The following is a 27,855-nucleotide window of genomic DNA, read 5'->3' on the forward strand; positions in this document are numbered from 1 at the left end:
CATACACGACTAAAAACTGACTAAAAGTTTCTGAATATTTAAATTAATCCGCAGTTGATTATATGCATGCAAATTATTATGCTGCAGATCCCCTAAAATGTTAGATGTCAAGCTCCCCGTTGTTTTGCTCACTTTAAAGCAGCCTATCACTCTTTTTTAAATCAATAACATTACATGCACCTTGATTTGTACCTTTAAAAGATCTTGGTTTTTAAATACACATGCAAATTCACCCCTGACATGATTAATGAGTCTGTGAGAGTATTTTGAGATATTTTTATTTTATGTTCATTTTTAAGATACTTAAAGTGTTCACAATAACCCTGGAAGTAACATCGATGAGTTTATTGGAGTGTAACATACTACATTTCAAGTACAGACCAAACCCCAAACAAACAGTGCAAACCACTGCCTGTGGCCCATTTAAACACTCCAGCATCCACAAGGTGGCAGCTTTACACATGTAAGCAAATAACATTTCTCTTGCTTTATTCATTCTACTTAATCTTCACTTTTGCAGACATGGCCTTGTGAATATTTATTTACACCAATGGCCAATATTTCAACATTAATTTTCAGCTTAAAACTTAACTATTAAATTAAAGTGGCATTATACAGAGGATAATTGAGCTAAACACCTTTTTTAAAGAGAGACCTGGTATGCTTTTCTTTATTTTCTCTCATACATAAAACGGGAGACGCTAATATTAAAGTTTCAAATATTCTATTTATTTGTATAGCACCCCCAACCTGCTGTTCTAACCTTGTGTTTGCAAGGGGTAGCCAATCAGAAGAAGGAGGGAATCTGCACTATAAATCATGCAATTGCACTCTAGAGGCGGACAATAAAATATTTAGCTGGAAATGGCAATAGTAGTTCGACTTTAGTGTTGGCTGGTTTCCAAAAGGAGAAAGTGGAACCTGAGGACAGAAACGACAACCTAGTGAGACCGGAAAACCGTCAAAATAAAATACTCTAAATTGCCCATTTACGTTAGGTGTATGGGGTGATAACAACATGATAGAAATACGAGAAGAAGAGTTAGTAAACATGTAAAGTTTTATATTATTTTATAGATATTAAAATAATGAACTTAATCATCCACCCATTATGTATAATACAAATTTTGTATCATCACATTTTTTTTCCCTATTCATGCTGGTTTGCAGGCAGAAATCTTTCCTTGAGAAAATGTTCAGGGAGAGAATGTGTGGAATAAGCCTACTATCAAACCTAATGAAGATAAATCAGGAAAATGCTGATAATTGTTTTTAAGCGTAAAGACAGGGTTTTATTTTGGTCAGAGTGCCGGAAGTCAGTTCTAAACTGCGTCAATGTGACTTCTGTGAGTGCGCTTTGGCAAAGTTTCAGTGTTCAGGATGCAGAGCACCCTGTCGGACCTCGTAAGTGTGTGAGCCGTGATTTTTGAAGACAGTTTAACGTAATTTAAGATTATAATGATCATCTTGGATTAAGGTTCCTTTTCTGTTTGAAAACTGAAGAGAAATAAAGACAAAAATGACGAACAAAGACGGAGATAAAAGCGTGAAGACTGCATTCCGCAGCCAGAAACAAGCCAGGGCGCACCAGGAGAAGAAGGAACCATCCTCTAACCTTGTGCCAGGTGGCTCTTATTCAAAGGAGGCGCAGGTCACAAGTCAGTGCGACCCTGTGAAGGAGGTGAAAACAGCAGGACCACAGGGGAAGAGAGGGGGGAAATTATCATCAAGTGTCAGCACTGAGTGCCAGAGGAGCCCCGGTGCGCAGAGGAAACTGTCCGACGCCAGCAACGCTTCAGAGGATCTGAGCAAAGACTCGGGCTGCCTGTCGGGGAAAATGTCCTCCTCGGACAGCAGCTCAGAAATCTCTGACTGCCCTTCGGACGGCAACAAGCACGACTCGGAGTTAAGCTGGATAGACGGCAAAGCTTACGTGAGCCCGGACAACGAGGGCGCAGGCGACGGCAAACCGTGCGCAAAAGTGGCGAGAGATATCCAGGCGGATGCTCCTGGAGGGGGGCTCAGTTTGTTCAACTCCTCAGGGGCTTTTATGAATCTCATGATGGGGGAAACAACCGAGGACCTCGTTAGGGAAGTGGAAGATCTGAGATCAGAGAACGAGTATTTGAAAGTAAGTTAGGTCTAATTTGATTAATTCACTTAGTTTAATGCAATTAACGAATTGAATTTGCTTTGCACGAAATACCTTTCCACACAAAGCCCATGATGTTGGGTTTGCTTGTTTACGAGAGCCTGTGAATCCCTGTGGGAGGCCCCTCAGACGCTGAACGCCAGAGCCGATTTTCTGTAAATGCTTAGGTCAGGCCAGTCTTCATTAGTGAGTGCAGGGCAAGAGGGTCTAATACAAGAGTCAAAAGTCACTAGTGACCTAAATAAATTATGAGGGGGGAAAAAAACCCCGCACTTACTCAGATTTTTACAGTAACTGAGTAATTGTTGACTGAGTTGGTGATTAGATGAGTAATTGCTGACTGCAAGGCCTTTTTATTGATCCAGCTGAGGAAATTACTCTGTAACTTTATGCAGCAACTCGTCTGTTTGCAGGAATATGTCTGGAGACTGGAGTGTGCTTTATAAATAGGTAGTTACAGAGTTTTGTTAGCGCAGTAGTGCTGAGTAAGTCAAACGTGAACCCATCTGAAAGCCCACTGGTACTGTTTTATTTTCTTTCATTTTTTAAAGGGATGAACATGTGATCCAGAGTTGTACCTTGATAAAGAAAGGGCAAAATTAAAGCTGCCAGAGCCAAGATGTTTGGACTTTTAAGTTCTGAGTGTGTCAAGCTTTCAGAAAAATTAAAGTTTCTCAATTGTATTTATGACTTAGAATATGATGGAAACAACCTTTACAACAAAACAGCACTGAATATAACTCTTTCCTATTGCTCACTTATCTGGAATAAAGTCAGCTTGTAAGTGCAGGTCCAAATTGTGCTCGTTAAATTAATCAGGAATTTTAAAGGGTATCTACAAAGCAGAAAAGAGACATTTAAGCATCAATTTGAGCTCAAGTTATAAATCAGTTAGCTGGACCTTTTTTTTTTCTTTTTTTTTTAAAGAATGTATTGACAAAAAAGATGCTTTGGGTAATTTAGAAATGGCATCAACGCATAGTTTGTCCAGTGGAGCAGTTGTGACTGCATTATTTTTTAACACTCGTAGCATTGTTTGCAACACATGTAACAGAGTAGCATCACAGCTGAATACATGGTGGTAAAGTGTAAACTGATGTTTCACTTTTAGTTGTTTTCATGGGGTTATAATGTCACCACAACACTTAGGTGTAAGTTAACAGGAAACTGTTCACTTAAATCCAGGGAAGATGGAAAACTGTTTTGTTTTTTTTAATGTTTACAGCACTGTGCAAAAGTCTTGACCCATTTTTTTTTCTTCCTCTAAAGATCCAGAGTTTCATGTAATTTTTTTTAAAGGGGTCTTGAGTTCTCCAGGCTTTCTGAAGGCCTTTCAAAGTTTTTCTTTGGATATTGGCTGCTTTTTTTTTTTTTTTTTTTTTTTAACTTATTTTCAGTCCAGTGCTTATACCTGACCATTTTTGGAGAAATTTTACATATGTTGTATGTTGACGTGTACCTGGATAGCACAAACACACAGTGGAACACTATTGGTCTCCCCAGAACCTCAACATTATTGAAGCAGTGTGGGATCATCTGGACAGAGAACAGAGCAAAAGGCAGCCAACTTCCAAAGAAGAGCTTTGAATGTCCTTTAAGAAGCCTGGAGAACTCTTCCTGAAGACTACTTAAAGAAATTGCAAGAAAGCTGCCTAAGAGAGTTCAGATTGTGTTGAAGAATAAAAGTGGTCATACCAAATATTGATTTTCAAAGATGAGTTGTATAAACTCTGATTTTGCCTTATATACTGTATTTCCATGTATGTTTGTAGATGCTTGAATAAATCACTGCACATATTTCCCATTTTCCTAGCAAAATATAAAGAAATGAGGGGTGGCTCAAGACTTTTACATAGTACTGTACTGTATTTGTAATCCTAACCAATAATTTGAAACCTTAGGCAAGGAAGGGAGAAAGATAGGAAGGGGAAAGAGGTAAGAGAAGGGAGAAGGAGGTAAACAAGCTGGGAAGGAAGAAATTAAGACAAAAACTTAGGAGGGAAGAATAAAGTGTGGGAAGACAGGAAGGAAGAAATAAAGGAAACAGGAAATGAAAAGAGGAAGGAAGAAGGAAAGGGGGAAGGAAGAATGAAACAAAGGATGAAAGGAAGTGGAAAAAAAGGGTTGAAGGGAGGAGGTATGAATGGTTAAGGAAGGAAGGATCAAGGGAGAAAGATGAAGGAAATAAGAAAGGAAGGAGGGAAGAACAGAGTAGGAAGGAGGGAGGAAGTAGGGAAGGAAGAGGAAATGATGGAAAGGCCAAGGAATGAAGGAAGAATCAAGGGACAAAGGAGGAAAGGCTGGTGAGAAGGTAAAGAAGGAAGGGTAAGGAAAGAAGGCAGAATCAAGGGAGAAGGAACAAAGAGCAAAGGAAGGGAAAAAATGCCATCATTCCTGCATTAAATATTTCTGTCATATGTCCCAGGATGAGGTGGAGGAGCTGCGCTGTGAGATGCTTGAAATGCGCGACATGTTCCAGGAGGAGGAGGTTTACCAGCTGCAGGAGCTGCGGCTGCAGCTGGAGCAGGCCAATAAGATGTGTCGCATCCTGCAGTACCGCCTCCGCAAGGCCGAGCGCCGCAGCATCCGAGTGGCTCAGACCGGACAGGTGGACGGGGAGCTGGTCCGGAGCCTGGAACATGACATCAAGGTCAGAAAGTTGGGTGGTCTTTGGCAAAAACTCTCACCGCCAACAAGCTGTAATTAAGCTCCTTCTCTGAAAACCGAATCCCTGAAGACATCAAAGTGAACTTTTACTGCAGAGCTGCTTTCATTTCAGCACATTAAATAGCGATTGTCTTGTTCATACAGGCTTTAATCAGTCGACTGCACCCTGAGTCAGGGCTGTAAAGTACTCCCTGCTGTTCATCGCACCACAAGAATGTCATTAGATTGAAAAGTCTTCATCATGCATCCTGTTTATATTTCTGTAGTGTAATTACAGTGTGTGGTGAGCTGTTCTGTGTGAGGACGGAACGATAAAAGCAGAGTGATCGTAAGCAGAATCACCGTTGTTGAAGTCAGGCAGCCAGAGTCTGTTTCCATGAACCAGGGCTGTGTGTGTGTGTGTGTGTGTGTGTGGTATTGGATTCCTTACGGCCTCGCCCTCCTTCACCCCCTTCATCGACTCATGGGCTCAGTTCCCGTCACAAGAATTTTCTTGTAAAGTTCCTTGGCTTTAACCAAACCAACTGCTCTAAAGACTCACTCACTCAGAAAATAATGCTCATAAGGAAAAAAAAAAACAACTTTTATTTCAGCACTTTTCCTGACTTAACCTGCTGTTTGCTTCAACTGCAGGTTGCAAAGAGCGTGTCCCTCCGTCTGTACAATGAGCTGGAGGCAGTGCAGAAGAAGAATTCCCAGTTGGAGTGGGAAAATGAAGTGCTGCGTGAGAAAACGCAGGAATTGGAAGTGGCCAGGCAGGTCTTACAAACTGAGGTGGAAAAAGCCAGAGAGGTGAGCGTTTTACATTAAAGAGCCACTGAACAAAAAAATGAATTTGATGATTAATGAATGAAGAAGGTTAGAAGGAGACTTCAGGACCTCCAGAGACAAAAGACATAATGGTAGGTAAGTACAAGTACATGCAAAAGGTAGAGATTGCTTTGTCATCCAGTAACCCAGAAATGTATGGCGGGGTATTAAAAGTCTGAAAAATGCCCCACATAAGGGTAGGCGAAAGGCTACATTGAGGTAGTGAGGGTTTGGAGATGGCCAATCAGCTGTTGTTGGTAGCTGCATTACTCTCCAGTAGTGATGTAGAGATTGTCACCCCTGGAAAAATCAGACAGTGTCTGTAGCAGTATGCTGAAGCACTATGCTACAGTTAGCACCAGTTTTTACTGACATTTTCAGATCTTCTTTTAACAGTGACATAATATCATATATTTGGAAAACCTCCATAATTGTTCCTGGTCCACAGTCTCCTAGACCTTCGGGCCCCGGAGACTTTAGATTAGTCGCACTCACATTGCTGGTCATGAAATGGTTTGAATGCCTGATGAAGAGGTGCATGGTATCACAGCATCTTCCAGACCCCCTGCAATTAGCTTTCCAACTCTCTAGGGAGGTGGAGGATGCTGTACAGACTTTGTTGTACATGCTACACACTTACCTGGAAAAACTAAAGACACATACCAAGATTTTATTTGTGAACTTTTCATCTACTTTTTACACATGGATGATACTGCTTTAATGAGCCTGGTGCAGAGGAAGAGCACAGGCCGGTTCTTGACCATTTCATTAAGTGGTGTGAGAGGGCAAACCATCTCAGCACTGCAGAGACTAATTAATGGAGAGCCGATTCAGTCTGTGACTGAATGTAAGTACCTTGGGGTTGTGCAGACTGAACTGGACTGACTACTAAGGCACAACTAAGAATGCACTTTTTAAGGAAACTTTTTAAGGAAACAACAGGCTATGCTTTTAAGGAAGCATAGCCTGTTGTGAGTGACGAGAGGCCTCCTCTTTTAAACTGTTGCCATCTATACAGTGCTATTACCCTCCTCTGTACTCAAAAAATAGGTCCAAACTGTCTTTTATTCCTCAAACTATCAAATTACTAAATATGGGTGGCAAATAGGATGCCCAGCTAGTCTGACCAAAACATCCCTAAGGTGCAGTGAAGGTGTCTGTATGTTTTTATGCTGACGTGTTTGCTCCATGTTTGTGTATGGAAATGTCATGTGATTTCCACTGCAATCCAATTTCCCTATGAAGACAAATAAATGTATCTAGCTAGAGTGAGGAGCTCAGTCATTCAGGAGGGGCTCAACGTGGAGCCAATACTCCTCACGCATCAAAAGAAGCCAGGTGAGGTGGTTCGGAGAGCTGATTTCAATTTAATGATTCGATAAAAAATACTTTTTATTCTAACTATTTTTATGGTAAAAAAATAAGAAAGGATTTGCATAGATATTTTAAATACCATTTAAAGGGGAGCTACTGTGTTCATTTTTAGCTTCAAATGGTTATTTTTGGACTCTACAAGAGCAGCTTTCCATGATTCACAGCTCAAAATGAAAAATCTTCTCATTCTGGGCCTTGCTGCAGCCCTTCAGTTCATGCTCCATCTCCATGTGCTCCTCTCCTTTTAAGCCAACTTTCTTCTGATTGGCTGTCCCTCAAAAACAGAAGGTTTGAACAGCAGGTGGATGGGACTGCCATGGTCGCAGCCACAGCTGTGTGAATGAGGCCATATTAAGAATATCCATTCTCAGTGACATCACACTGAGTTAAAAATAGAAAGATACTGCTTGGAACCAAATGACTGGTTTCATACTGTTACACTGTAATGCTATATATATGATAGAAAAGACAATAAATATTAAGATTCTCTTTGAAATCAGACTTGTTTCACACTTGTTTGATTCACTCCCTGGATTCTTAATTCATGCATGGTCTGGAGGGAATTTTCAGCCATACTGGAGGTATGTAGCCTCAAACTGCTCCTGTTTATGGCTTAATTATTGACCTTGAAACAGACTGGATTACTAACTAAATAATTGTGACCTGGAGCTGAAAAAGCCGAATAAAATGAGTGTATAAATCTTCCAATTAGACACAGCAAATCCAATCAAATACATCAAAATTTTCTGCTTCCTCTGAAGAGCTGCAGATACTCTCAAAAGTGAGTTCTTCATATGTCTTGAAGCGTGTCTTTAAGGAATGTGTGTATTTAGGTCAACCTTGAGAGAAACATAAACTTTCATCGCTCGGGTCAGGCATCCTCTCCATTACCCTGCACAGCTGCACCCATCCAACCAGCTGTCCCCCTCATCCCTCTGTCACCCTGAAGTCAGGTGACACATGATCCTGGTGTGGATCAATTTTTTGAGCGGAGGGCTCGGCCGGCAGCTGCCTGGTGCCGGGGATGGGCGAAGCAGCCTGGTATGCTGAACTCTGGGCACAGCTGACGTGATCAGCTGACAGGGCAGGGGGAAAAAAAGCAGAGAGGGTGTGGGAGATTACAAAAATAGACTCTCACTTTCTCTTTCTTTCTGCTCTTATTAAGCTCAGACAAATCTGGATGACTGTGTATTATGGCATCCAGAAAGGTGGGTGGCATCCAGAAAGGTGCGTGGTGGTTGGTGCACAGGCATACTGACCCACATCACTCAGGATACTTTTATCAAACAGCAGCGTCCACATCTTGTCCACCTTTTCTTCTGCCTCCTGTGAGCACCAGTGTGTACTCCGGTGACACGTGTTCACTTTAATCCAGGATTCGGTGCTTTGGCACAAGCTCAGTTTGCACCACTCATCTGAGACAGCTGCTAGTCCCTTTGATCCCAACAGGGAAATCCACTTAGATTACCTAATCTAGGAGCGAAAAAAAAACACAGCATAGCTAGATTGTGAAGGAGGGCAAATGTGTCAGAGACTCACTCTGCTGCTGCTGCTGGTGATCTGTGAGCCTGTTTGAGTTAAATGGAAATGTTTAGCTGCCCAAACCAAGTGAAGACTTGTAGTAAGAAGACAAAAGCTGTAACAAAGATAATGTCTTTACCCACAATACAAAGCGCCTTGAGGCGACAGTTTGTTGTGATTTGGCGCTATATAAATAAAATTGAATTGAATTGAATTGAATTGATTTTAATGATGAAAGACATATTAGTATTTATTGTCATTTGTACTTATTTGTAACAACAAAATTCAGGTTACAGTTTACCAAATCTGTAGAGCCTCCAGGACCACTGACCTTGAATTCAAAATGCTGTAACTCCCTCCCTATGTTTGCTCCTTCGAGCCTGACTGACTATTATTAACACAGTGAGATCCTGTCTAGTGTTTTAAGAGAAAGACAATGCTGCCTGACAGAAGCTTACATTCCTGTCATGCTCAGACGTACAAACTCACTCAAGTAGAGACGGGAAGGACTTGGAGGGGAGAAAATGTCACATTTAGTGTCTTCTAGGCATCACTGAGAAGTAGCACAAGAGCATCATGAATATTTTTAATGATATTTACTTAAAGGAGTAGCTAAAAATTGCAGAAGATATGCGCATTTGCTTTCTTGCTGAGAAGATCAGCACCGCTTTCATGCCTGCAGTGGTTTGAAAATCCTTCTACCAGCATCTTTAAAGCTTAATAATTAGCATTTTATATCTAATTTGTTTATTTTACACAGAGAATAACAGAAGAATAAACTCGTGGTCAACGAGGCTCCAGGAAGTCGCTCTGTCCAGCACATAAACTGATATGATACCAAAATTCCTCCACAATGACGTGAGACACTGATACAGAACAATTACTTCAAGCTACGTCAAGTTATTGCTCCTAACTTGGTTCTACCAGCTATTAAATCATACGGTTTACTTAGTTTCTCGCAGGACTGTGACTGCCCTAAAGCATCTGGGTGCCCAGGTGGCTCAGTGAAAGAGCAGGCGACAGTGAATTCCACGAGGCAAAGTGCAAGCAGCAGGTTCGAGTCCCGACCTGTCGCTCTTTGCTGTGTGTCTTCCACCATCTCTCCTCCCACTTGCCTGTCTCTCTACACTCTCAAATAAAGCCACTATGGCCAAAACCAACAAAAAACAGTGTAGCATCTGATTAATATGTTGTTATGAGCAGTGTCCTTCAGTTTCACATCTGCCTCTCACTCATGAAGTTTCAGAACACCAAGATGGTGACGGTGAAAATGCTTATCTTGAACCTTCTTAATGGGACTTCACTAACCAATGGATAACTTCAGTGTCGCTCTGTCAAACTAATACGTGCAGTCTCTGTGGGAAAAGAGATAAAATCACGCTTTTCAGACAGTGGATGAACTAAAAGACTACATCAAGGCCAGACTACGAGACAAATAAGGATTATTTTGAATTGTGAATCATGCAAAGCTAAAGTAGAGTCCAAGGACAAAAATATGGAGCTGGAAGTGAGAAGAATAAGTCCTCTTTATGTGCCTAACTAATCATTTATACCACAGTTTTAAAATAAAACTATTTTCCCAGGAGCTGCAGCCTGACTTAGGTGTTTTTCTTCAATATCTTTATTTAATTTCAAACAGTTGTGATAACATGGAAAAAAAAACTAAAGAAAAAAAACACAAAAAAGTTCTGCAGCCTGACATGCACGGCCCTTAAATATTACAAATTAAGACAGCTATAATTTACTTTTGCTTGAAACTAACAGTAAAATATCACTCTTTGTCTTGGATGTTTGATAAAACGCTTGTTTTTATTCCTTAGAGCTCTTTGAAGAGGAAGAGCATCAGATCGGCAGCCAGTAAGGCAGAGAAGAGGCTCTCTCAACAGATTGAGGTTTGTATATTTGTTTCTAAACATGGCTGCATCCGTGGGTTATTTCATGTGATCATGACTGTTGTCACTGTTGTTTCATTTGCCAAAAGGATGACAGCGCTGATCTCAAGTGCCAGCTCCACTTTGCCAAAGAGGAATTAGCACTCATGTGCAAGAAGCTCACCAAATTGGTATCAGAGAGTGAGGGAATGCGGGAGGAGCTCGCCAAATACTGCTCAGCCTATGGGGACGTAGACGCTACCCAATCACCTGAAGGCAAGCAAAGCTACGCCCGCGCCAGGGAGGCGGAGGTCAAAGTTCATCTTAAACTGGTGGAAGAGGAGGCCACACTACTCAGCCGGCGCATTGTTGAACTGGAGGTGGAGAACCGTGGATTGAGAGCAGAAATGAGTGACCTCAGGGAGAAAATTGGAAGTGGAGGAGGTTGTGGGGAAGAGGAAGATGAAGTGAATCGGAATGTTTTGGAGGAGAACCTGTCAGCCAGTATTGCGATGAAGGAAAGAGAGGAAAAGGAGAAAAGTGTGAAAACGGGACCGGTGATGTACGAGCAGGGTCAGGTTGAGGAATCTGAGAAAAGAAAGAGTGATGTGGAGAATGAAGGGATGATCACTCGTGAAGGTCCTGTGGGAGGCGAGTGGGACCCCTCAGACAGTCATGAGAGCGATGACAACAAAAAACTCCTGGGGATGACTCTGAAGGACTATGAAGCTCTGCTGGCTCTCAGAGACCATGCCTGCATTTTGAGCTCAGCCATACAGCTCCTGATTACATCACCCAAAAATGGCCACAGCTCGTCTCCCTCCTGCGCTTTCACCTCACCAACGGACTCTAATAGTAAGGCACAGAAGATTTCTCTAAATGAGGCTTTGGAACTTTTGGAGGCCATGTTGTTGGCTTTCATTGGGAGGGTGGAGATGCTTCTAACAGGCGAAGATACACAGAAGAACTCTGTTCCAAAGGAAGCTTGGGACTCCTACAGTTTCCCTTCCCTCTGTGTGAATCGGGACATGGAGTCAGAGAGTAAGCAGGAGTATGGAGAGGTGAAGAAGCAAGAAAAACAAATGAGAAAAACACCTCTTCAACACGGCCTCATTGAAAACCGCAGGGATCCAAAAATGCGGCTTTCACTGCAAATTCTTTGGATTCTCCATCAGTGGAGTCAAGTTAAAGGACCTGACATAGAGGGAGGACAGGTACAGTTAAATATGATGTAAATAAGCTGTGCTCCTGCTCACTATAACAGATTAAAAAACTCCTAATAAATATGCAGAGCTATCATATATATATATATAAATATATTTTGTTTTTTTATTCAGGATAGAGAGAAAACCATGTCTGTGCTGAAAGGCTTGTTGCAAGACCTCAGTGTAGAGCTTCAGGATGAGCGGATTGAATGTGATAGTGAGGCCAAGGCCACGCCAGGCAAGCCAGCTGAGGTAAGGATGGTGTTTACCCCTCAGGCGTGTGTCCCCTGCTGTGTGTGAGGCTGCCTGATACAGCGGGAAGTCCTGCTGATGATCTGTCTCCCTGGCCACAAGTCTGCCTGATAGCCGGTTCAGCAGGCATCATGAAAACACTCATGCCAGAGTATTTAGGCTAATCTCTTGTAGGGGTCTGCAGCCAAACAGGACAGGCGTTTTGTGAACATACAGCATGAAAACACTCAAATGAGTCCTTCAGATTCTTCTAGATTATTGTTTCCATCATTCAATAAAGAAAGGCACTTTCAATCTACAGTGTGATTTAGGATCTGTTTTGAAGGGGACAGATTTTTTTTTCTTTTTACTGCTTTTTTTTCCCCCTTCTATCCCCACTGACTGGACTGTAATCCCTCTTTTCCTCAGAGGAACATTTAGTTTGCTGTGATAAAAAAAAAAAAAGACTACAGCTTTGCCAGCAGCTTTATGAGGCTGTACTGGAGCTGATGATGTTGCCTACTGGGGCTGAGTTATCTGTGTTATGAGTTTATGAGGTTTTGCCCTAATAACCACCTGCAAATTCAAATTTTCTGAAGTCTTGGTTACTTAATAACACAGACGTGCCAAAATACAAACAAATATGGATGCCTCATATTAATAATTAAACCCAAATATAATGGTTAGTGTTATATTGTGAAGGTAAATAAGGGGAAGTGAAGGAAACATTCTAGGTTTTCCAGACAGTAGGTTTTAAAGTGACATTTCACCCCAAAATAAACATATCAGTGTATTTTTTTTATCTTAGTTGCCCAGGTTTGGAACATTGGCTGTGGAAATTTTGCCTGACACTCACATGCTGGCAAAGCAAAGCAGCAAGAATTGGAATTTTGCCATTTCATATTTCTCCCACAGATTTCTGTTCAGATTTCTGTCTCTTAATCTGCCTGTCACGGTGTCACAAGCAGCAAGGAGCCTCTTTTCACGGGTAGATGCTCAGTTTCTTCTGCACAGTGATCCAGTGGCAGAAAGAAATAGTCCCCTACACAAAACTGCTCACAACAATGTTTGTAGATTCTTTTTTTTTTTTTTTTTTTGAGTAACCAAGTCTTCATTTCTGAAGACAAATTGCTGCTGAGTTGCATAAAATGTGCACTTGAGCACCACGATGCAGACGTCTCTACAGCATATATCTCCAAAACAGGGCAACTTGCAATAAAACAATCCAGATATATAAATAGCACAGCAGGCAAATGGAATAATGTCCGATTATGTGGTGAACTGCCCCTTCATATTGGCACTAAATAAACTAGGACTGATCCTCTGGGGAGCAGTAACATCTGTGCATGATTTGATGCAATCCACTAGATAGTTATTGAAAGATTTCAGCCTGGATTAAAATTCTGAATCTGAAGTGTCTGAAGTAACATTTGGTGATCACTGATTGGTTAATTTTGTTTCTCGGCTCAGCTTCCCATCGGTGGTGTTTTTCAATATGGACGACACCGTGAAGCTGACAGGTCTGTGTTTTTCAGCTTTTACACCTTTTTTATGAGTTCTTTGAAGTTGTAACTCATTAATCTCCTGATGTTTTTTTTTATTTCTCAGAACCTGCATCTCAACAGGAAAAAGACTCAGGCGACAGTTTCCGCCTTACGGCTCTCAGAGGAAGAACTGGTGCTATCTGACTCAAGAGGCTGCCCAGCTTGACCAGGAGGACCCGGTTAAGACGTGGGACCATCTAATCATGCCGCTTAGCTTCCCTGATCTTGACTTTGAACAGATGTCCATGGACAGAAGCCACACTGCGCCAGAGAAGTCGACTGTCCGCATCTACTACAGCCCCCCATCGGCCCGCAGAATCCAGCTGGCTCAGCTGAAGCAAAGTCCCGTCGCAGACAGAGGATCTGTGGACGTGCCCTCTCCCTGGTGCACGCCGCCGACCTCCCTCTCACAGCTCCGTCTGGGCTCATCTGCCAATTTGAGTGATGACATGAAGGAAATGACAGCCAGCTGGAGGCAGAAGCTTCATGACAGTCCACAGGAAAAGAGAGAGAGATTAGCAGGCCGAGGATGGGTGGATGTGTCCTGCTCTGGTACTCAGACCCACATGAAACCAGAGATGGTGAGTGTTGGTCAGCAGACAGATGGGATTCAGGGGTCAAGTACCACGAGAAGCAGTCCTTCTCGAGTCCTGAGCTCCTCTCTGGTTTCTGCCCGTTCTCACCACATCTCTGCCTCACTGGATGGGATAACAGGTCGAGTGGAGAGGTCCAGACATTCCACCTCCTCCCCTAAACTGTATCGAAAACAGTCTCTCCCCTCTTCTCCCAATCTGAGCTCCTCCTCCTCCGCATCCACCTCTAGAGATCGAGCGCTGTGGAACCTGGCACACCAAAATCACTCTGGCCTCACATGGTCTCGACAAACCAGCTCCAGAGCAGGTGCAGGACAAAACCACGGGTCAATGAGTAACGCCAAGCTGCCCACCAAGGCTGCCGGAACCAACCGGTATGGCTTGGTGACAGAGTTTCTGCGTAGGGTGAGCGGGCGGGCAGACAAACCAGTGCCTGGGACAGGGCAGAAGATGAAGAGCAGCACGAGGAACCTGGAACGCGTCCCAACGAGGCCTCCCGCTGCCCCGCTGCACAGGAATGACAGCGTGACCAGGATCGTCAACCAGAGGTTCATGAAACAGAGAGAGGAGGCCACCAAAGCCCAGAAGGAGGAAAAGGGGAGCAGCCTAAACCAGAGTGTCAAAAATGGCCTGAGCACTGTCACAGCAGAGGTGAGTGAAAAAAAATTACATCCAGTCTCACTGATATCATACAGAGGCAAGAGTATAAAAGCTGTTTTACACATACCACCCCCCGCATCATAATAGCATAGTTATAACATATAATAAGGCAAACAGGTCCACCTCAGTACATTTCTTCTCTCTGTTTGACCAGGAGGGGAGCTACGAGTGCAGCTCCAGCAGCACGCTGACCTTCTGCTTCGCTCGTCCATCTCGCACCACGCAGAAACAAACGTCAAACCCAACCAAACTCCAGCGGCACAGATACTCTCCTCCGGTGAGAGCAGCTGCAGACTCCACCTGCGGCTGAACGTGAAGGAAAACGGCAGCTTTCACACTGACGCCGCAGACAAATTGAATCTATAAACTCTAAAATGTAAATTCAGCTTTTTGTAGGATGTTTAGGTGAGCTTTAAGTACACTCATAGATCTTTTGGTGCAATTAAATTTTCATAGATGGACTTAACCCTTAACTCTTTTATAATTGCTATAATTGCTTTTATAATATCTTTACTGTATTTTGTAGGTAATACATTTGTGTTACAGTCAATAAACATCTAACAGGCCTGCTGTTGATTGTGATCTTAATTATGTGTGTTGGTTTCACATCATCATCAGCTTCACCCTGGTCTTACATTTGAGCTTCAGAAACTGGTTCCTCTGCAGTAATCTGCTCTTTTGGGGCACGCTGTTACATCACATGCTCAAAAAAGAAAACCTCTAAGACGTTAATAAGATTTCCTCACCAGTCAGGAGCGTGACCCACCCTTCAGTCCTCGCTCTTTAATTGACACATTAAAAAAAAACTGCAGCCAAGGCAAACTTAAAAATGTCTGTTAATGGCAGGAGATCGGGTTTTCCTGGAGCAGATCAGCTGCAGCACTTCCTCCTTCAGCTGGCAGCTGGCCGGTGATAGTGGTGGTCAAGGACAGGGCGGAGGAGGAGGTGCACAATCACATGAGGGTCACGTTTCTGTTCATAACATGTGTTCTCCTCTACTGTTACACGGAACATACACAACAATGTGGACTACATCCCGAAAGACTTCACACATAACCCACCAGACAAAAAAGACCGGTGCAGAAAGCAGCTACAGGAAATGTTTAAAAAATGCAAAAAGTGGTGGAATAAGAACTGCATTTGAGTTTTTAAAAGCATTTTCTGCTGTGCAAAAAAAAATAAAAAATCTGCTAAACTGCACCCAACATTGATTTGCCCCTGTTTCACATAGCTTATCAATTTGTTTTACCTAATTTGTTATTTGCATTTTCTCTGGGGATTCACACTGCTCAACTACACTAAGATCGAGGTGACAGACTCATTTCAGTTCACGGGCAACACATGAAAAATAATTTGATTTTAAATGCACCAGATGAGTAAAATCATTGCATAATAACACCTCCAAGTTTTTCCCCTTTAAATACAAATACATTATGCAAATGTTCACCTTTAATGAACCATCCATCTGTATGTATTCAATTCAGTTTTATTTATATAGCACCAAATCACAACACACAGTCGCCTCAAGGCACTTTATATTGTAAGGTAAAGACACTACAATAATTAGAGAGAAAACCCAACAATCAGATGACCCCCTTTGACCAAGCACTTGGCGAAGGAAAAACTCCCCTTTAGTAGGAAGAAACGTCTGGCAGAACCAGGCTCAGGGAGGGACAGTTATCTGCCATGACCGGCTGGGGCTCAGGGGAGAGAGACAGGACAAAAGACATGCTGTGGAAGAGAGCAAGTGATTAATAATAACTAATTATTAAATGCAGAGTGTATTATGTATGTATGTATTTTTTTTTTACTTTTGTAGATCCAACACAAAAGCTTCACATTTAGATTTTCAAACTTTTAAAAGTCACCCACTGGGCCAGACTGGACCCTTGGGCAGGCCAGTTCTGCCCCCCAGTCTGTATGTTTTGACACCCAGATCTAAGGTTAACTATGACTAAAATCATTTATTTTAAAAGCAAGAAACAGATGAGTAGTTCTGTATTTTTGGGAAATATGCTTTTTCACATTTGTAATCATACAGCGAACATAATAAAGCCTGGAGACATTAGCTCAGGTTAGCAATAAGACTAACCTAACCCAAGACTTCGCAATCCTCCTAAATCCACATTCTCTCTCAGAGGTTAATTAATCAGGTCCTGGACAGAGATTAATACAGGACTGCTGGGAAGACCTAGTAGCCCAGACCTTCAAATGATGCTTCAAATATCTGACCATCTGATCTTTACTGCAGGCCATTTATACACACTAATTTAATTTGGTACACTCTGCCAGTACTGGGTTGGACCCCTTTTTGCCTTCAGAACTGACTTAATTCTTCATGTCACAGATTCAACAAAATGCTGAAAACATTCCTCTGAGATTTTGGGCTATATTGACATAAGAGCATCACACAGTTGGTACAGATTTGTTGTCTGCACATCCATATGTGAATGTCCCATTCCACCACATCCCGAAGGTGCTGTATTGGATTGAGATATGGTGACTGTGGAGGCCATTTGAGTACAGTGAACTCATTCTTATCTTCAAGAAACAAGTTTGAAATTATTTGGAGGGGGTTCCTCACTGGGCTGAACCTCAGACATCGGCAGACTTTGAAAAGGGGTTTCCTCAAAGAGCTTGCAAATGTGCTTCTTTGCTACAACAGCAATCGCAGTGAGCAGCACTGGTGCAAAGTTTGAAATGCTGTTGAGCAGAATGTCGAGTGGGTATTGCTCTCTGATTTCTGTCACGATGGCCTGGCTTTCCATTACTGTGACAGTCTTGGAGACCTTATCCAAAGTGGCCATTGTAAGACTAGTGCAGAGTATGCTCAGACTCTGGGATGCCATGTTTAAGAGGGGTTGAGGAGGAAGCTGCCTGAAGCCCTGCAGGACTCGTGGAACTACCGTACCTCTATCACCATTTCCTCTGCGGTGAGCAGTCTGGAGGTCTGTGTTTCCTGCTGCTTCTCTTTGAGGATCTCAGTGTATTTTTTGGCCAGGCTGGGGATTTTAGGTGTTCTATAGATTAAGGTTATATGTGTTGTTTTAAACCCAGAGATAGTGAAAGACGGTAGTTGAAGTGTTAATGATTGTTTGTCAAATGTGACTCACTGAAATGTAGGAGCTGTGACCCTTTTGCGCTGCAGTACTGAACCTCACCTGAGGAGGCGCTGCAGCTCACAGCCCCGTTCTTTCAGTCGTTTGTGTTCCCTCTTTGTGGCCGCTTGTTGTTACCGGACGCGGACAGGTCTGCAGGTGTGATTGTTTCGGATCAGCTGAGGATGAGAATCAATCAGACTGAGTGAGTATGGAGCCCGTTTTCACGCGGTTTGACTCGTATAACTTCGAGGGTGATCAGCGGTTTGTGGACGGTCTGAAGTCTGTAAACAAGCGCGAAACCGACCTGCTGGACCTGAAACTGTTTTTCTACAACAGGTAGGAAACACTTGGATCATCCGGTTAATCATTAATGTATTTTATCTTTTTTACTGCTTCTGCGTGGTTACTATTAGGCTAATCACTCGCCAGTGCCAGAATAAACCAGAAAACCTTATTTTATTTAACATTATTTATGAGATCTTGTTACATTTATTAATTTGCAGGTAAGTTTCAGATTTGTAGATGTCAAATGTTGTGATATTTTGGAAACTAATTCTTTTTTGCAATATTTCTTCATGCCTAACAGTTTTTTTTTTTTAAACCCCCATCCTTCCAAAAAAACCAAAATAATATCAAACAAAAACCTCAGTCCCTCCTATCCTGTCGTCCCCTCACAGATTTGTTGAGCCCATCGACCGAACCAGCTACAAACAGTGGGGCTCTTCTTCCTGTGTGAGAGGCTGCCATGTTGAGCAGCTGGACCAGACGGCGTCTTCACATTCAGACCCTGAACTCAGTAAAAACCAAACAGCAGAAACTTCTGCACCCACAGAGACAAAGCAGCTTTCCTTTGCACAGGTGATGCAACTGGTTCAGGAGGGAAAAGAAGTTCCTGGAGTGACAAAACTGGACATACTGCCGACCAACCAGAATCCCACGCCTTCTCAGATGGAGCGGATACTGAAACCCTGGGAAACAGCCTCATCTTCTTCCAAGTGACCTATGACTCTTTGCTGCCTTGATAACATTCAGTGCAGCAGTCTGTATTTCACAATAAAAAGTATGAAAAGTTGCATCGCAAATGGTGTGCTGCTGTTATAAATGCTGCTGAGCAAGAAGAGAGCCATTAGAAAGGAAGACAGACCTACAGTTAGAGGGTCACGCACTTTTGCAACTGACTGGTGTAACATCGATACTGCAGTTTAAATCTGTCTCTCTGTTGTGGCTTCATCATCAGGCACTTAAACGGGGGCTGCGGTACTTTGAGTGACACCACCCCAAAGTAGCCATCAGAGATGGTCACATCCTTTAAATACTCAAACGCTTCCTTAATTACTTCCTTTAGCAGAGGATACTCTGAACTTTTTTATGAAAGGAAAGGAGATAATTGGGTCATGCAGTTCATAGTGATGCATGAATGTAACAGTAATTTTTGGCTTTTTTTTTTTTTTTTTTTTTTTTAATTTGAACTTTTTTTTCCAGGGTGGAATGATGCTACAGCATGCATCTTTAATGACTTAAAAAAAAAAAAAAAGCATTGGGTGCACAAGTTTGAGTTTATTTTGAATTTTTTTCTAATCCACACAGGGTCAAAAGTATACGTACTTTTAGTCCACAAATTTTCAGTAGGGCTGAGGTCAGGGTTTTGGGAAGGCCATTCCAGAAGTTTATAGTTTGCCTGTTTTATCCATTCCAAAACCAGTTTTGATGTGTGACCCAATTCTGTCCAGGGTCAACCATCTAGCTTGTTGATTTGAGGTCAAGTTAAAGAATTTAGATGTAGTTCATTGTTCCAAAAGCCCCCTTTACTCCTTCAAACATACCCTTTGTCATTGTGGCCAAACAGCTCAACCTTTGTCTCATCTGACCATTAAACTTCTCCAGAAGGCATTTGGCTCCTCCGTGTGGGCAGCTGCAAATTTGAGTCTAGATATTGTAGAGGCAACTTTCTTAGTTAGCACCCTGTCTGTATATGGCCGATGGAAAAACTCGCTTTGCTGTGGACAGGCTTGATTCTTGGTGGTTCCTGAATAGCCAAACCAATTTCTTCTAGTCTGAGGGTGACAGTTTGGGTCTTTTTTCCAGACCATGGCAAAGTGGTGACATCAGTTCAAACTATTGTACACATGTAGAATTTTGAACTGATGATCTTGGGATCTGCAGTGGTTTCAAAATGGTTCCAAGAGACCTTCCTAACTTGTGTAGATCAACAATTCTCCTTAGATCCTCACTTAGTTCCTTGGACACATCGATCTGAGTATTGATCAGTCCAATGAGTGCTGTCAAATCACGTTTATGCTGGCAGAGGAACTACCAGTTGTCAATGATAATCACTAACAAGAAGTTAATAGACCTTGGCCATGTCAAATTAAGACATTGTAGAACCTTCAGCACCACTTACTACAAGATTTAAGTGAGTATGTGTATATTTGAGCCTGTATGTATACTTTTGACCCTGTGTGGATTAGAGAAATCCAAATATTTAAATTTGCGCAGCCAATTCTTGTTGAAGTCACTTAAGATGTATGCTGTACAATCATTCCACCTTGGAAAAAGAAAAGAGAAATTAAAAGCCCTAAAATTATCCTGACATTCAATCCATGATGCATGAGTGTATGGACACTTGGACCACAGCTGTAGATGCTGAAGGTCACCAGTAATCTTACAGCACACCTTGAATTTTGTACAGTATGCTCCTATTTTTTACATTAATACAACCAAACTGGCAAATCATAGGAAATTAAAGCACTGGCTCAATAAAAGGAAGAGGCATTTTCATCTGCTGTGTGTACATTGCACGTGAGAGAGAAACGGCACAGATCAGGTAAAGGTTTCTATTTTTATATCATAATCTTCAGATGTGCTTTAAACCATCAACTACAGGATATTAAACCCGCAGTTGAACACTGCTGTGATAGTTTGTTTCTTATAAGTTAAAACAACACAAGAACATGTGAGGCAAAATATCCAAGATGTGCATTTTGTGGTCCACCTTCAGGACATATTAGTTTCTGACCAGCATGTATTGTTCCTTCATTGAAGAACCCAGTGTAAATCCTTATGAATTCCCTTTTCATGGATGTGTTAAAAAACAAACAAACAAAAAAGACAGCCTGCTCCAGTCTATCAGTCTTTAATCAGTCACTGGGAAGCAATGAAACATTCTGGCTCAAGAAAAGGCATTTTTGGCTAAATTAGTCCAGACATAAATGAAAATAGAGCCAAAAAGGAAATGTTTGTCTTTTAACAGCACCTGTTTTTAATGCCTGAGTGAAATCCTCAAACACTTTGTCATTATGCTCCAACATTTTTTTCCCTTCACAAAGATAATTAACTATCATACTAATATTTTCCTACAACAATTGCTCATTCGATAAAAATGAAAAACACGTTAACACACTGCAAAATAAAAACACAGTAAAGTTCCTTTTCAGCTAGCGTCAGGATCAGATGTAAAAACATAAAGGAGGCTGTAACTGAACTGAACATGCAAAGTGAGCACCGTTGCCATAGCACCATCAGAAATCCCAAAAAGTAACAATGAGGTAAAAGTGTAAAAATGAAGCCTCGCTGTCATATGAACACACTCAACAGTACGAAACATCTGTGATCAAACAGGAAACCCAAACACAGTGAGTCATGACGGAGGGTAGCACCGATATCTAAACCTCCAGTCATGTTAATATAATGATTTGAACAACAAAAATGTCAACTTGACACCTGAACAGTATTTTTTAAAAAACACAGCACCAAACGTTTAGGGGAAGAAACAGAAGTAACATTGAAACTGGTGTTACAGCTCGCCTTCAAACTGCTTATTTCTATTATTAGTCTGTCCATTGTTTACCTGATAAAAAAAAATAAAAAGAAGCAAACATGGCTACAATTTTCTGGAGCAGGAAATGACAGACGTCTTGTTACCCCCCCCCAAATCAGTCAATAATACCACAATCCCGAAATATCAGTGCTGCAATTAAGAATTTCACTATTGATTATTCTACCGATTACGCAATCAAAAATAATTAATTGTACTTTTTAAAACTACAGAAAAATGTTACAGAATATGAGAACCACAGTTCAAAAAATGTTTTTCCACAAGAGATATTCAGGTTATATGTGGTGAAAAGAAAGATCAAGTTTAGCACCTGGAAACTGAGCACTTGAATAATTTTTAAGTATTTTGTGCTTTTAAAATTATTGCAATTTAAAAAAAAAAAAAAAAACAGTTATCAACGTTGTGATTATAATCTTGACTGATTAACAATTAACATTGTTAATTACTATGAAATTATTACAATCTCAGAGCGAAAAACGCACATTTCACAACTGGAACCATTAAATTTGTTTTTGTTTTTTTCACAGAATAAAACAAACACCTGCCATGTAATTTTCTCTAATAGCTGCAGCTGGGTTAAAGCTTTGAGTTACACAGACCGGTGTAAACATCACAGCAAATTAGACATGGAGCAAATTTAGCACAAGTTACGGTTTTGAGAAAACTTTAAAAATCTGGATCTTGAGCAGATCCATGTTTACATTTTGGAGGTTCATGTTTGTCTTTTGAACAGCTGCTTGATGGAAATCAAAATACATTACATGGAAAACAAAATAAACACATGAATGCTATGAAATAACTGCATGAATAAAAAGCCACAAAATATGTAATATAACCATAATACATTTGGCTCAGATCGCTAAGTGAAATGTTGCTCTACTGCATCCTGTTTCTTTTCACAATAACAGTCTATTATGTAGTTCAGTAGTTCTACACATGGACATAGTAGAAACATCAACAGATTTTATTGTATTTTTTCTAATTACTTTCATTTGCCCTTCATTTGACTGTTTTATGGCTTTTTTCAACCTTTAGTCACAATACAGGAATTTTGGTGGTGGTGGTGGGAGAGAATCACCTTCTACCTACTAAGCTTTTTTTTTTTTTTTTAAGGTAGGAGATGTCAGAAAATGAATATTACAGTACAATATATAACTACAGAGAATAATGCACACAATTGTGTACACGGTGACCAAAGGGGATAATGTTTGGCAGCTGACTGCTTCGAGGTACTTTTTAGAACTTCCCCTCTGTGAATTTAACCAAACCTTCACCACAAGGGGGCAGCATTTCATCTGTGGGTGCATTGAAATGTTTCTGGATGTGCACTCTGCATTTTATGAGGCCAAGACTGTAAATATTAATGTGCTCTGAATAGCCTGCCTTGAAAAACACTGACTTATATTGACTCACTGCACCATGAGTCAATACAAAGATGTATTATGTGAAAGTACAGCCCAGCAAGAATTCAACTCCAGTTGATATCTCTTGAACACAATATATACTTTGGACATAAAGTCATAGAATTTGTTTCTTCAAATTATGTTTAGGCTTTAGTTTGTTTTGGAAGGTCTTAAACAATCTTTAAACATAGGTTATCACAAAAAGTAACTAACTGGCCAACAGTTCCTGTCGTGAAAAATGTCATTCAAATAAAACAGAAAAACTGGAAATAAAATTACCTGTTAGAAGGGGGAAGCTAAATACATTTCAAGGAATGTTTAATGGTTTTATTTGACATGGTGTGCCCTCTTTATGTTATAAATGTACTTTGACTTTTTTGTTTGTAGCGATTAAACCATAGTTACAGTCCTTTACCGTGAATATCTGCCACTTTAAAAACATCCTGTCTACTAAAGTCTGACCTGTGTGGCTCATTAAAAGACTCAGCTTGTCGCCAGTGAGCAGATTCTAAATATTTCTGGTCTTGTGTAAATAACATCCTTAAAAAAGATTAAATTTTAGCACAAATGCAAAACCAGTGGGGTAAAAATCACTGGTGCATCACAGCGGGACTGATGGGATTTGATGGAAAGTGTGTTAAAACACAGATTAAGAAAAAATCCATTGGAAGTAAAAAAGCAACAAAATTCATCACAGTAAGGATTGGACCATACTTAAAATCCCGTGAAAGATTAATGGAAAACATGATAAAATATGGATCATACAGAAACAAAGTAATACTGGTTTGTATTCATAAATTAACACCAAAAACTTGCAGTTGCAGATTTTAAACCAGTGTTGAGGTAGAGAGGAGAGGCCTGCACCACGGAGTGAGTTCAGCCACTCTCTGTGACCTGGAACTGAACTCTGGAACTACATATAATCATATAGTGACTAATTTTAGGCAACTTAAGGCCAGAACAAGAAAAGCTGAAAACAGAAGATGCCTTTAAAGCTTTTAACGTACTGTCCAACACTTACACCAGCACCATAAGCATTATATAGTCTCGTATTTATAATGACCTGATAAATCCAAGTGCAGTGTTTCATCTGTTTTGGCTCTGCTGTGGATCCAGAGGGAATTATCGGACTCTTGGATGTATCACTGTGGTTATTAAGTTGCCTCTAACTGCGCGTGTTATCAGTTTGAGACACTGGTTCATTGACACTGAACCAGAACAGAAACACTGAAGCATCCAGAAACACTTCTGCTTCCAGCAGCTCTTTTCACATCATCCAGAGTAAAAAAAACAAACTGATTGTAGCCTGTCTGACAAAAATGTTGCAGTCATATTTAATTAAAAAATCTAATTAAAAACAGTGTGTCAATTTGACTAGCAGCTATGATCGCCTTTCTATTCATGATTAAAGTAAGCAGAGTGACCTAACTGATCCACCTCACTTCATGATGCAGGCCTGTTCTGAGTGACATTAGTGTTTTGATTACAGCAACATCATTTTTCAAAAGAAACTGAAAAGTGTCTGTGCCTGCTGTGGTGGAGGATCATGGTTGACTGACAGAATCACAGAATAAAACAAAAAAGGAAATTCATGAGCAAATCATTTCTAAAAGGCAAAACTATGTTAGGTCTTCCAGAGAGAGAGAGAGACCAGAGTTTAAACTAGCTAGTAAGGCAGGGCAGGATAAGGCATCAGGTTTACCGCTCCAGCTCTGGTGTGAGGATTCATTTCACATTCGCTATTCACATTCAAAATAATCCTTCAGTGGGGCAAAGAGGTGACGAATCACAGGCACACTCCAGGAGCGACCCAGGACTTTCTGCCTCTGCATTCGGCCCATGTTGTTCACGTCAGTGTAGTGTTTGGGGAAGCCAAAGATCCTACAAAAGGAGACCATATGGAAAATGTTATGTTGTTTTAAATGCATATACGTGTGTCTGTGAGACTCTTGTCATAATGTTAAGAATCCTTATAAGATTATTGATATGTGCACATTTTTTTATCACATTTTACCACAGGCTTGATGTTATTAGCTGTAAAAACAGATATGGATAAAAAGAAGAAAACACTCCCTGTACATTCTGCACAATAATGAAAGTTGTAAACTTTGCAGCCCACATCAGCCACTCGACAGGGTGTAACAGCTGAATCCATTTTCAGCTAATGTGGGCTGACTACGCACTTTTCCAGTTAACAGTAAAAAAGTGCTGAGTGAAACATGACTATGATTTCCAGGTTGCTCTCATCCAACCAAATTCTCCCTGATCAGACACTCGTTGGTGCTACACCAACAGACTTCCAGGATTCATCTCTCTTTGGCAGAAGGATGATCGCACTACTGGAACATGATGTTATGAAAAAAGCACAATTTGATGACTCTGAACTTGGCCAAGCTCTGGGTCTGATTTAAACTTACTAAGAGGTTCAAAGAAGTTGTTTCCTTTTAATGTTTACATTAAGCTCATCTGTCTGTCTCAGGACCAACTAGTCTGATCAACTTTCATGTTTAATGTTTTAGGCTTTGAATGTGAATATATTACAATTGGCATATTATATTTGGTCTAAAGGTACAAAGCAGAAGCAATTCGCAGCGGCGTGGTGACCAGAGACCATAGAAAGTGATGACATTCCCGGCTTAAAGGAACTACTGGTGAAATAAGCACCGTCAATGGGAAGTGAGCGAGACCCGAGATAAACTTTTCTCTACTTCTCTACAATCAGATGACACACACTGAAACCAGGGTGTATGTGTAAGTAAATGAGGCTGATCTTAAAGGAATAGCCTAATAGTCCCCAGTAAGTCATAATATTTAAACAGCAATATCATCACTCTGGGAACAAATCAATAAATAATTTTGTATGCTTACTGTTCCATTTCAGTGCACCACAGGTAGTCTTCCTTGCCATTCATGGAGACAGGCAGCGGCCCCATCTTCCCCTGCCTGATGGAGTTGGACTTTGTTGTGATAGTTCGCACTTTGTCAAACTGCAGGGAGAAATCAGTGTTTAACACAAAACAAATCCCCTAGTTACACAAAAACTAAAATATTAAAGGGTTGCCACACTATTAAACTAAAACATTAAGCAAATTAAACATGACCAATATAAATAAACAAAACAATGCTTCTACCTTTGCCTCGCGTCCAGCTTCCAGACAGCCCTGCAGAGTCACCTTGTCATCGAGAGACGTAGCGAGAGGTCTAAAAGAAATCCCAGACAGGAGTGTAAACGTTAGCTGGAGGACTTTTTTTTTTTTTTTTTAAATGCAATTCAAAATGAAACAACAAAACCTGAAGAAAAACAAAACAAATTCATTAAACACAAGTTGTTTGGTTTTGTGGTTCTGTTGAAGTTGCACATTAAAATAACTGCATTTTGCCATCACCTGCAAAGAGCTAATATCTAGTCTAGCCTGTCAGAAATGCTTTAAATGGAATTTATGTTGGATTTTACTGCCTTGATTACCATTGTGTGAAGTATAAATACTTGCTACACAAAATACCCTGTATCTCATGTACATCTGCAGTACTGGTTTCAGTCATGCTGCAGAATCTTAGCCTTCATTTTAATACAGATTAAGGTCTTCTTGCAATATTAGTGAATTAAATGCCTTTTAGGTCTTTTTAAGGACTTTTAGGAACCTTGTAAACAATTTTTTAAATGCAGACTTACCTCTCTATGGAAACTTGTTTCTGCCACCCATAAATCAACATTTTAGTTTATTTTCTCAAAATTTCCAGAAGCTTTTTCAATTTCAAGCTGTTTTCTCAGAGATTTGAGTTGGTAAATCGAAACAAGGTTTCAAAAAGTAGTTCAACAGTACATCAGTAAGCATAAAAAAGTAATATGATTGTATTAGTATGTACCTGTTCATGCCAGGTAGATTTCCCCAGAAGTACCGTGCTCTGTGAGCAGGACTGACTTTCACTGCATCAATAAGAATTGGATTACACTGCAAGAAAGGAAGAATGTATACATTAAGCATTAAACCATAATGCAGTCTGTAACCTGCCATCAGGCTGATAGCAACATTCAGTTACCTCTAAGAATCTGCAGATATCTGATTTGTCGTTGGCGCTCATGAAAACCACATTCTCAAACAACCAGAAAAACGGGCGGTTGTCGTCCTCTCTTGGCCTCAACAAGGTCAGTATGCGATAGAACTCAAAAAAGAGCCTTCCAGTGCCCTCTGCAGGGCAAACAAAGAGACAGATTAATTTAAAAAGATGATAATTAAGCCTCAAATGACCTGGTTTTCATTTACAGAAGTTTAAAAGCTGCATACCAAATAATCCTTTTCGAAGCGGGTTCACCATGGACAGGTCGTTACAGGGACTGCCTCCAATCAGAAGATCAAAAGGACCCCATTCAGCCAGCTTGAACACACACACAGAGCTTCAGTTCAGACTTTAGTCTGACACAAACTCACTGAGATACATAAAACAATTGTATATGCACAGAAAAAAAAAGCTAAAGAATTGAAATGAACTTAAAGCATTCAAGTGTCTCTGGCTTGTACTCACATGTTTTCTCGTAATTGTGCGAACGTCACTGACATACTCGATCTTTCCCTCGTGCTTGACCATCCCTACGGCGATTGAATCATCACAAATCTCTGAAGCAATGTAGCGCTCGATCTTGAAGCCCAGGTCTTTGAGCACCAGGTATCCTGGCATGACATTAGAGTAAATAAAAACAGGTTCATAATATTTAAAAAAAAAAAAATGCACACATTTTTCTAATGCCACACTTTTCTAATCTTATAATATTCAGATGACAGATCATTGACAGGATGGGAACATCCACTTGGAGAACTGAACATTTCATTTCACTTCATCATTTCATCTCATCAATGTTGCCCAGCAACACTGATGAGATGATAGAAGA

General features: G+C 40.8%; 3 protein-coding genes across 3 annotated transcripts in view; 2 read left to right on the forward strand and 1 right to left on the reverse strand.

Moving 5' to 3' along the window:
* Positions 1-1,384: 1,384 nt before the first annotated feature.
* On the forward strand, positions 1,385-15,149 carry LOC115782461 (protein SOGA1). Its single transcript, XM_030732639.1, has 9 exons — positions 1,385-2,131; positions 4,578-4,802; positions 5,453-5,611; positions 10,345-10,416; positions 10,506-11,609; positions 11,733-11,852; positions 13,302-13,351; positions 13,440-14,619; positions 14,783-15,149. The coding sequence occupies exons 1-9, from the start codon at positions 1,520-1,522 to the stop codon at positions 14,936-14,938; spliced, it is 3,678 nt and encodes a 1,225-aa protein (XP_030588499.1). The 5' UTR covers positions 1,385-1,519; the 3' UTR covers positions 14,939-15,149.
* A 2,697-nt stretch (positions 15,150-17,846) lies between these two features.
* On the forward strand, positions 17,847-18,815 carry LOC115783667 (uncharacterized). Its single transcript, XM_030734598.1, has 2 exons — positions 17,847-18,065; positions 18,407-18,815. The coding sequence occupies exons 1-2, from the start codon at positions 17,938-17,940 to the stop codon at positions 18,726-18,728; spliced, it is 450 nt and encodes a 149-aa protein (XP_030590458.1). The 5' UTR covers positions 17,847-17,937; the 3' UTR covers positions 18,729-18,815.
* A 2,031-nt stretch (positions 18,816-20,846) lies between these two features.
* Positions 20,847-27,855, reverse strand: part of LOC115782896 (uncharacterized) — a 35,079-nt gene continuing 28,070 nt past the window's right edge. The window contains exons 21-27 of the mRNA XM_030733394.1: positions 27,492-27,637; positions 27,254-27,344; positions 27,009-27,157; positions 26,835-26,920; positions 26,099-26,168; positions 25,836-25,954; positions 20,847-24,848 (exon numbers count right to left, since the gene is read on the reverse strand). Of these exons, the coding sequence (XP_030589254.1) occupies positions 24,707-24,848; positions 25,836-25,954; positions 26,099-26,168; positions 26,835-26,920; positions 27,009-27,157; positions 27,254-27,344; positions 27,492-27,637 (803 nt within the window). The 3' untranslated portion in view covers positions 20,847-24,706. The remainder of the gene's footprint in view (positions 24,849-25,835; positions 25,955-26,098; positions 26,169-26,834; positions 26,921-27,008; positions 27,158-27,253; positions 27,345-27,491; positions 27,638-27,855) is intronic.

This window comes from Archocentrus centrarchus, chromosome 7 (genome assembly GCF_007364275.1).
Source record: "Archocentrus centrarchus isolate MPI-CPG fArcCen1 chromosome 7, fArcCen1, whole genome shotgun sequence".
Lineage (NCBI taxonomy): Eukaryota > Metazoa > Chordata > Actinopteri > Cichliformes > Cichlidae > Archocentrus > Archocentrus centrarchus.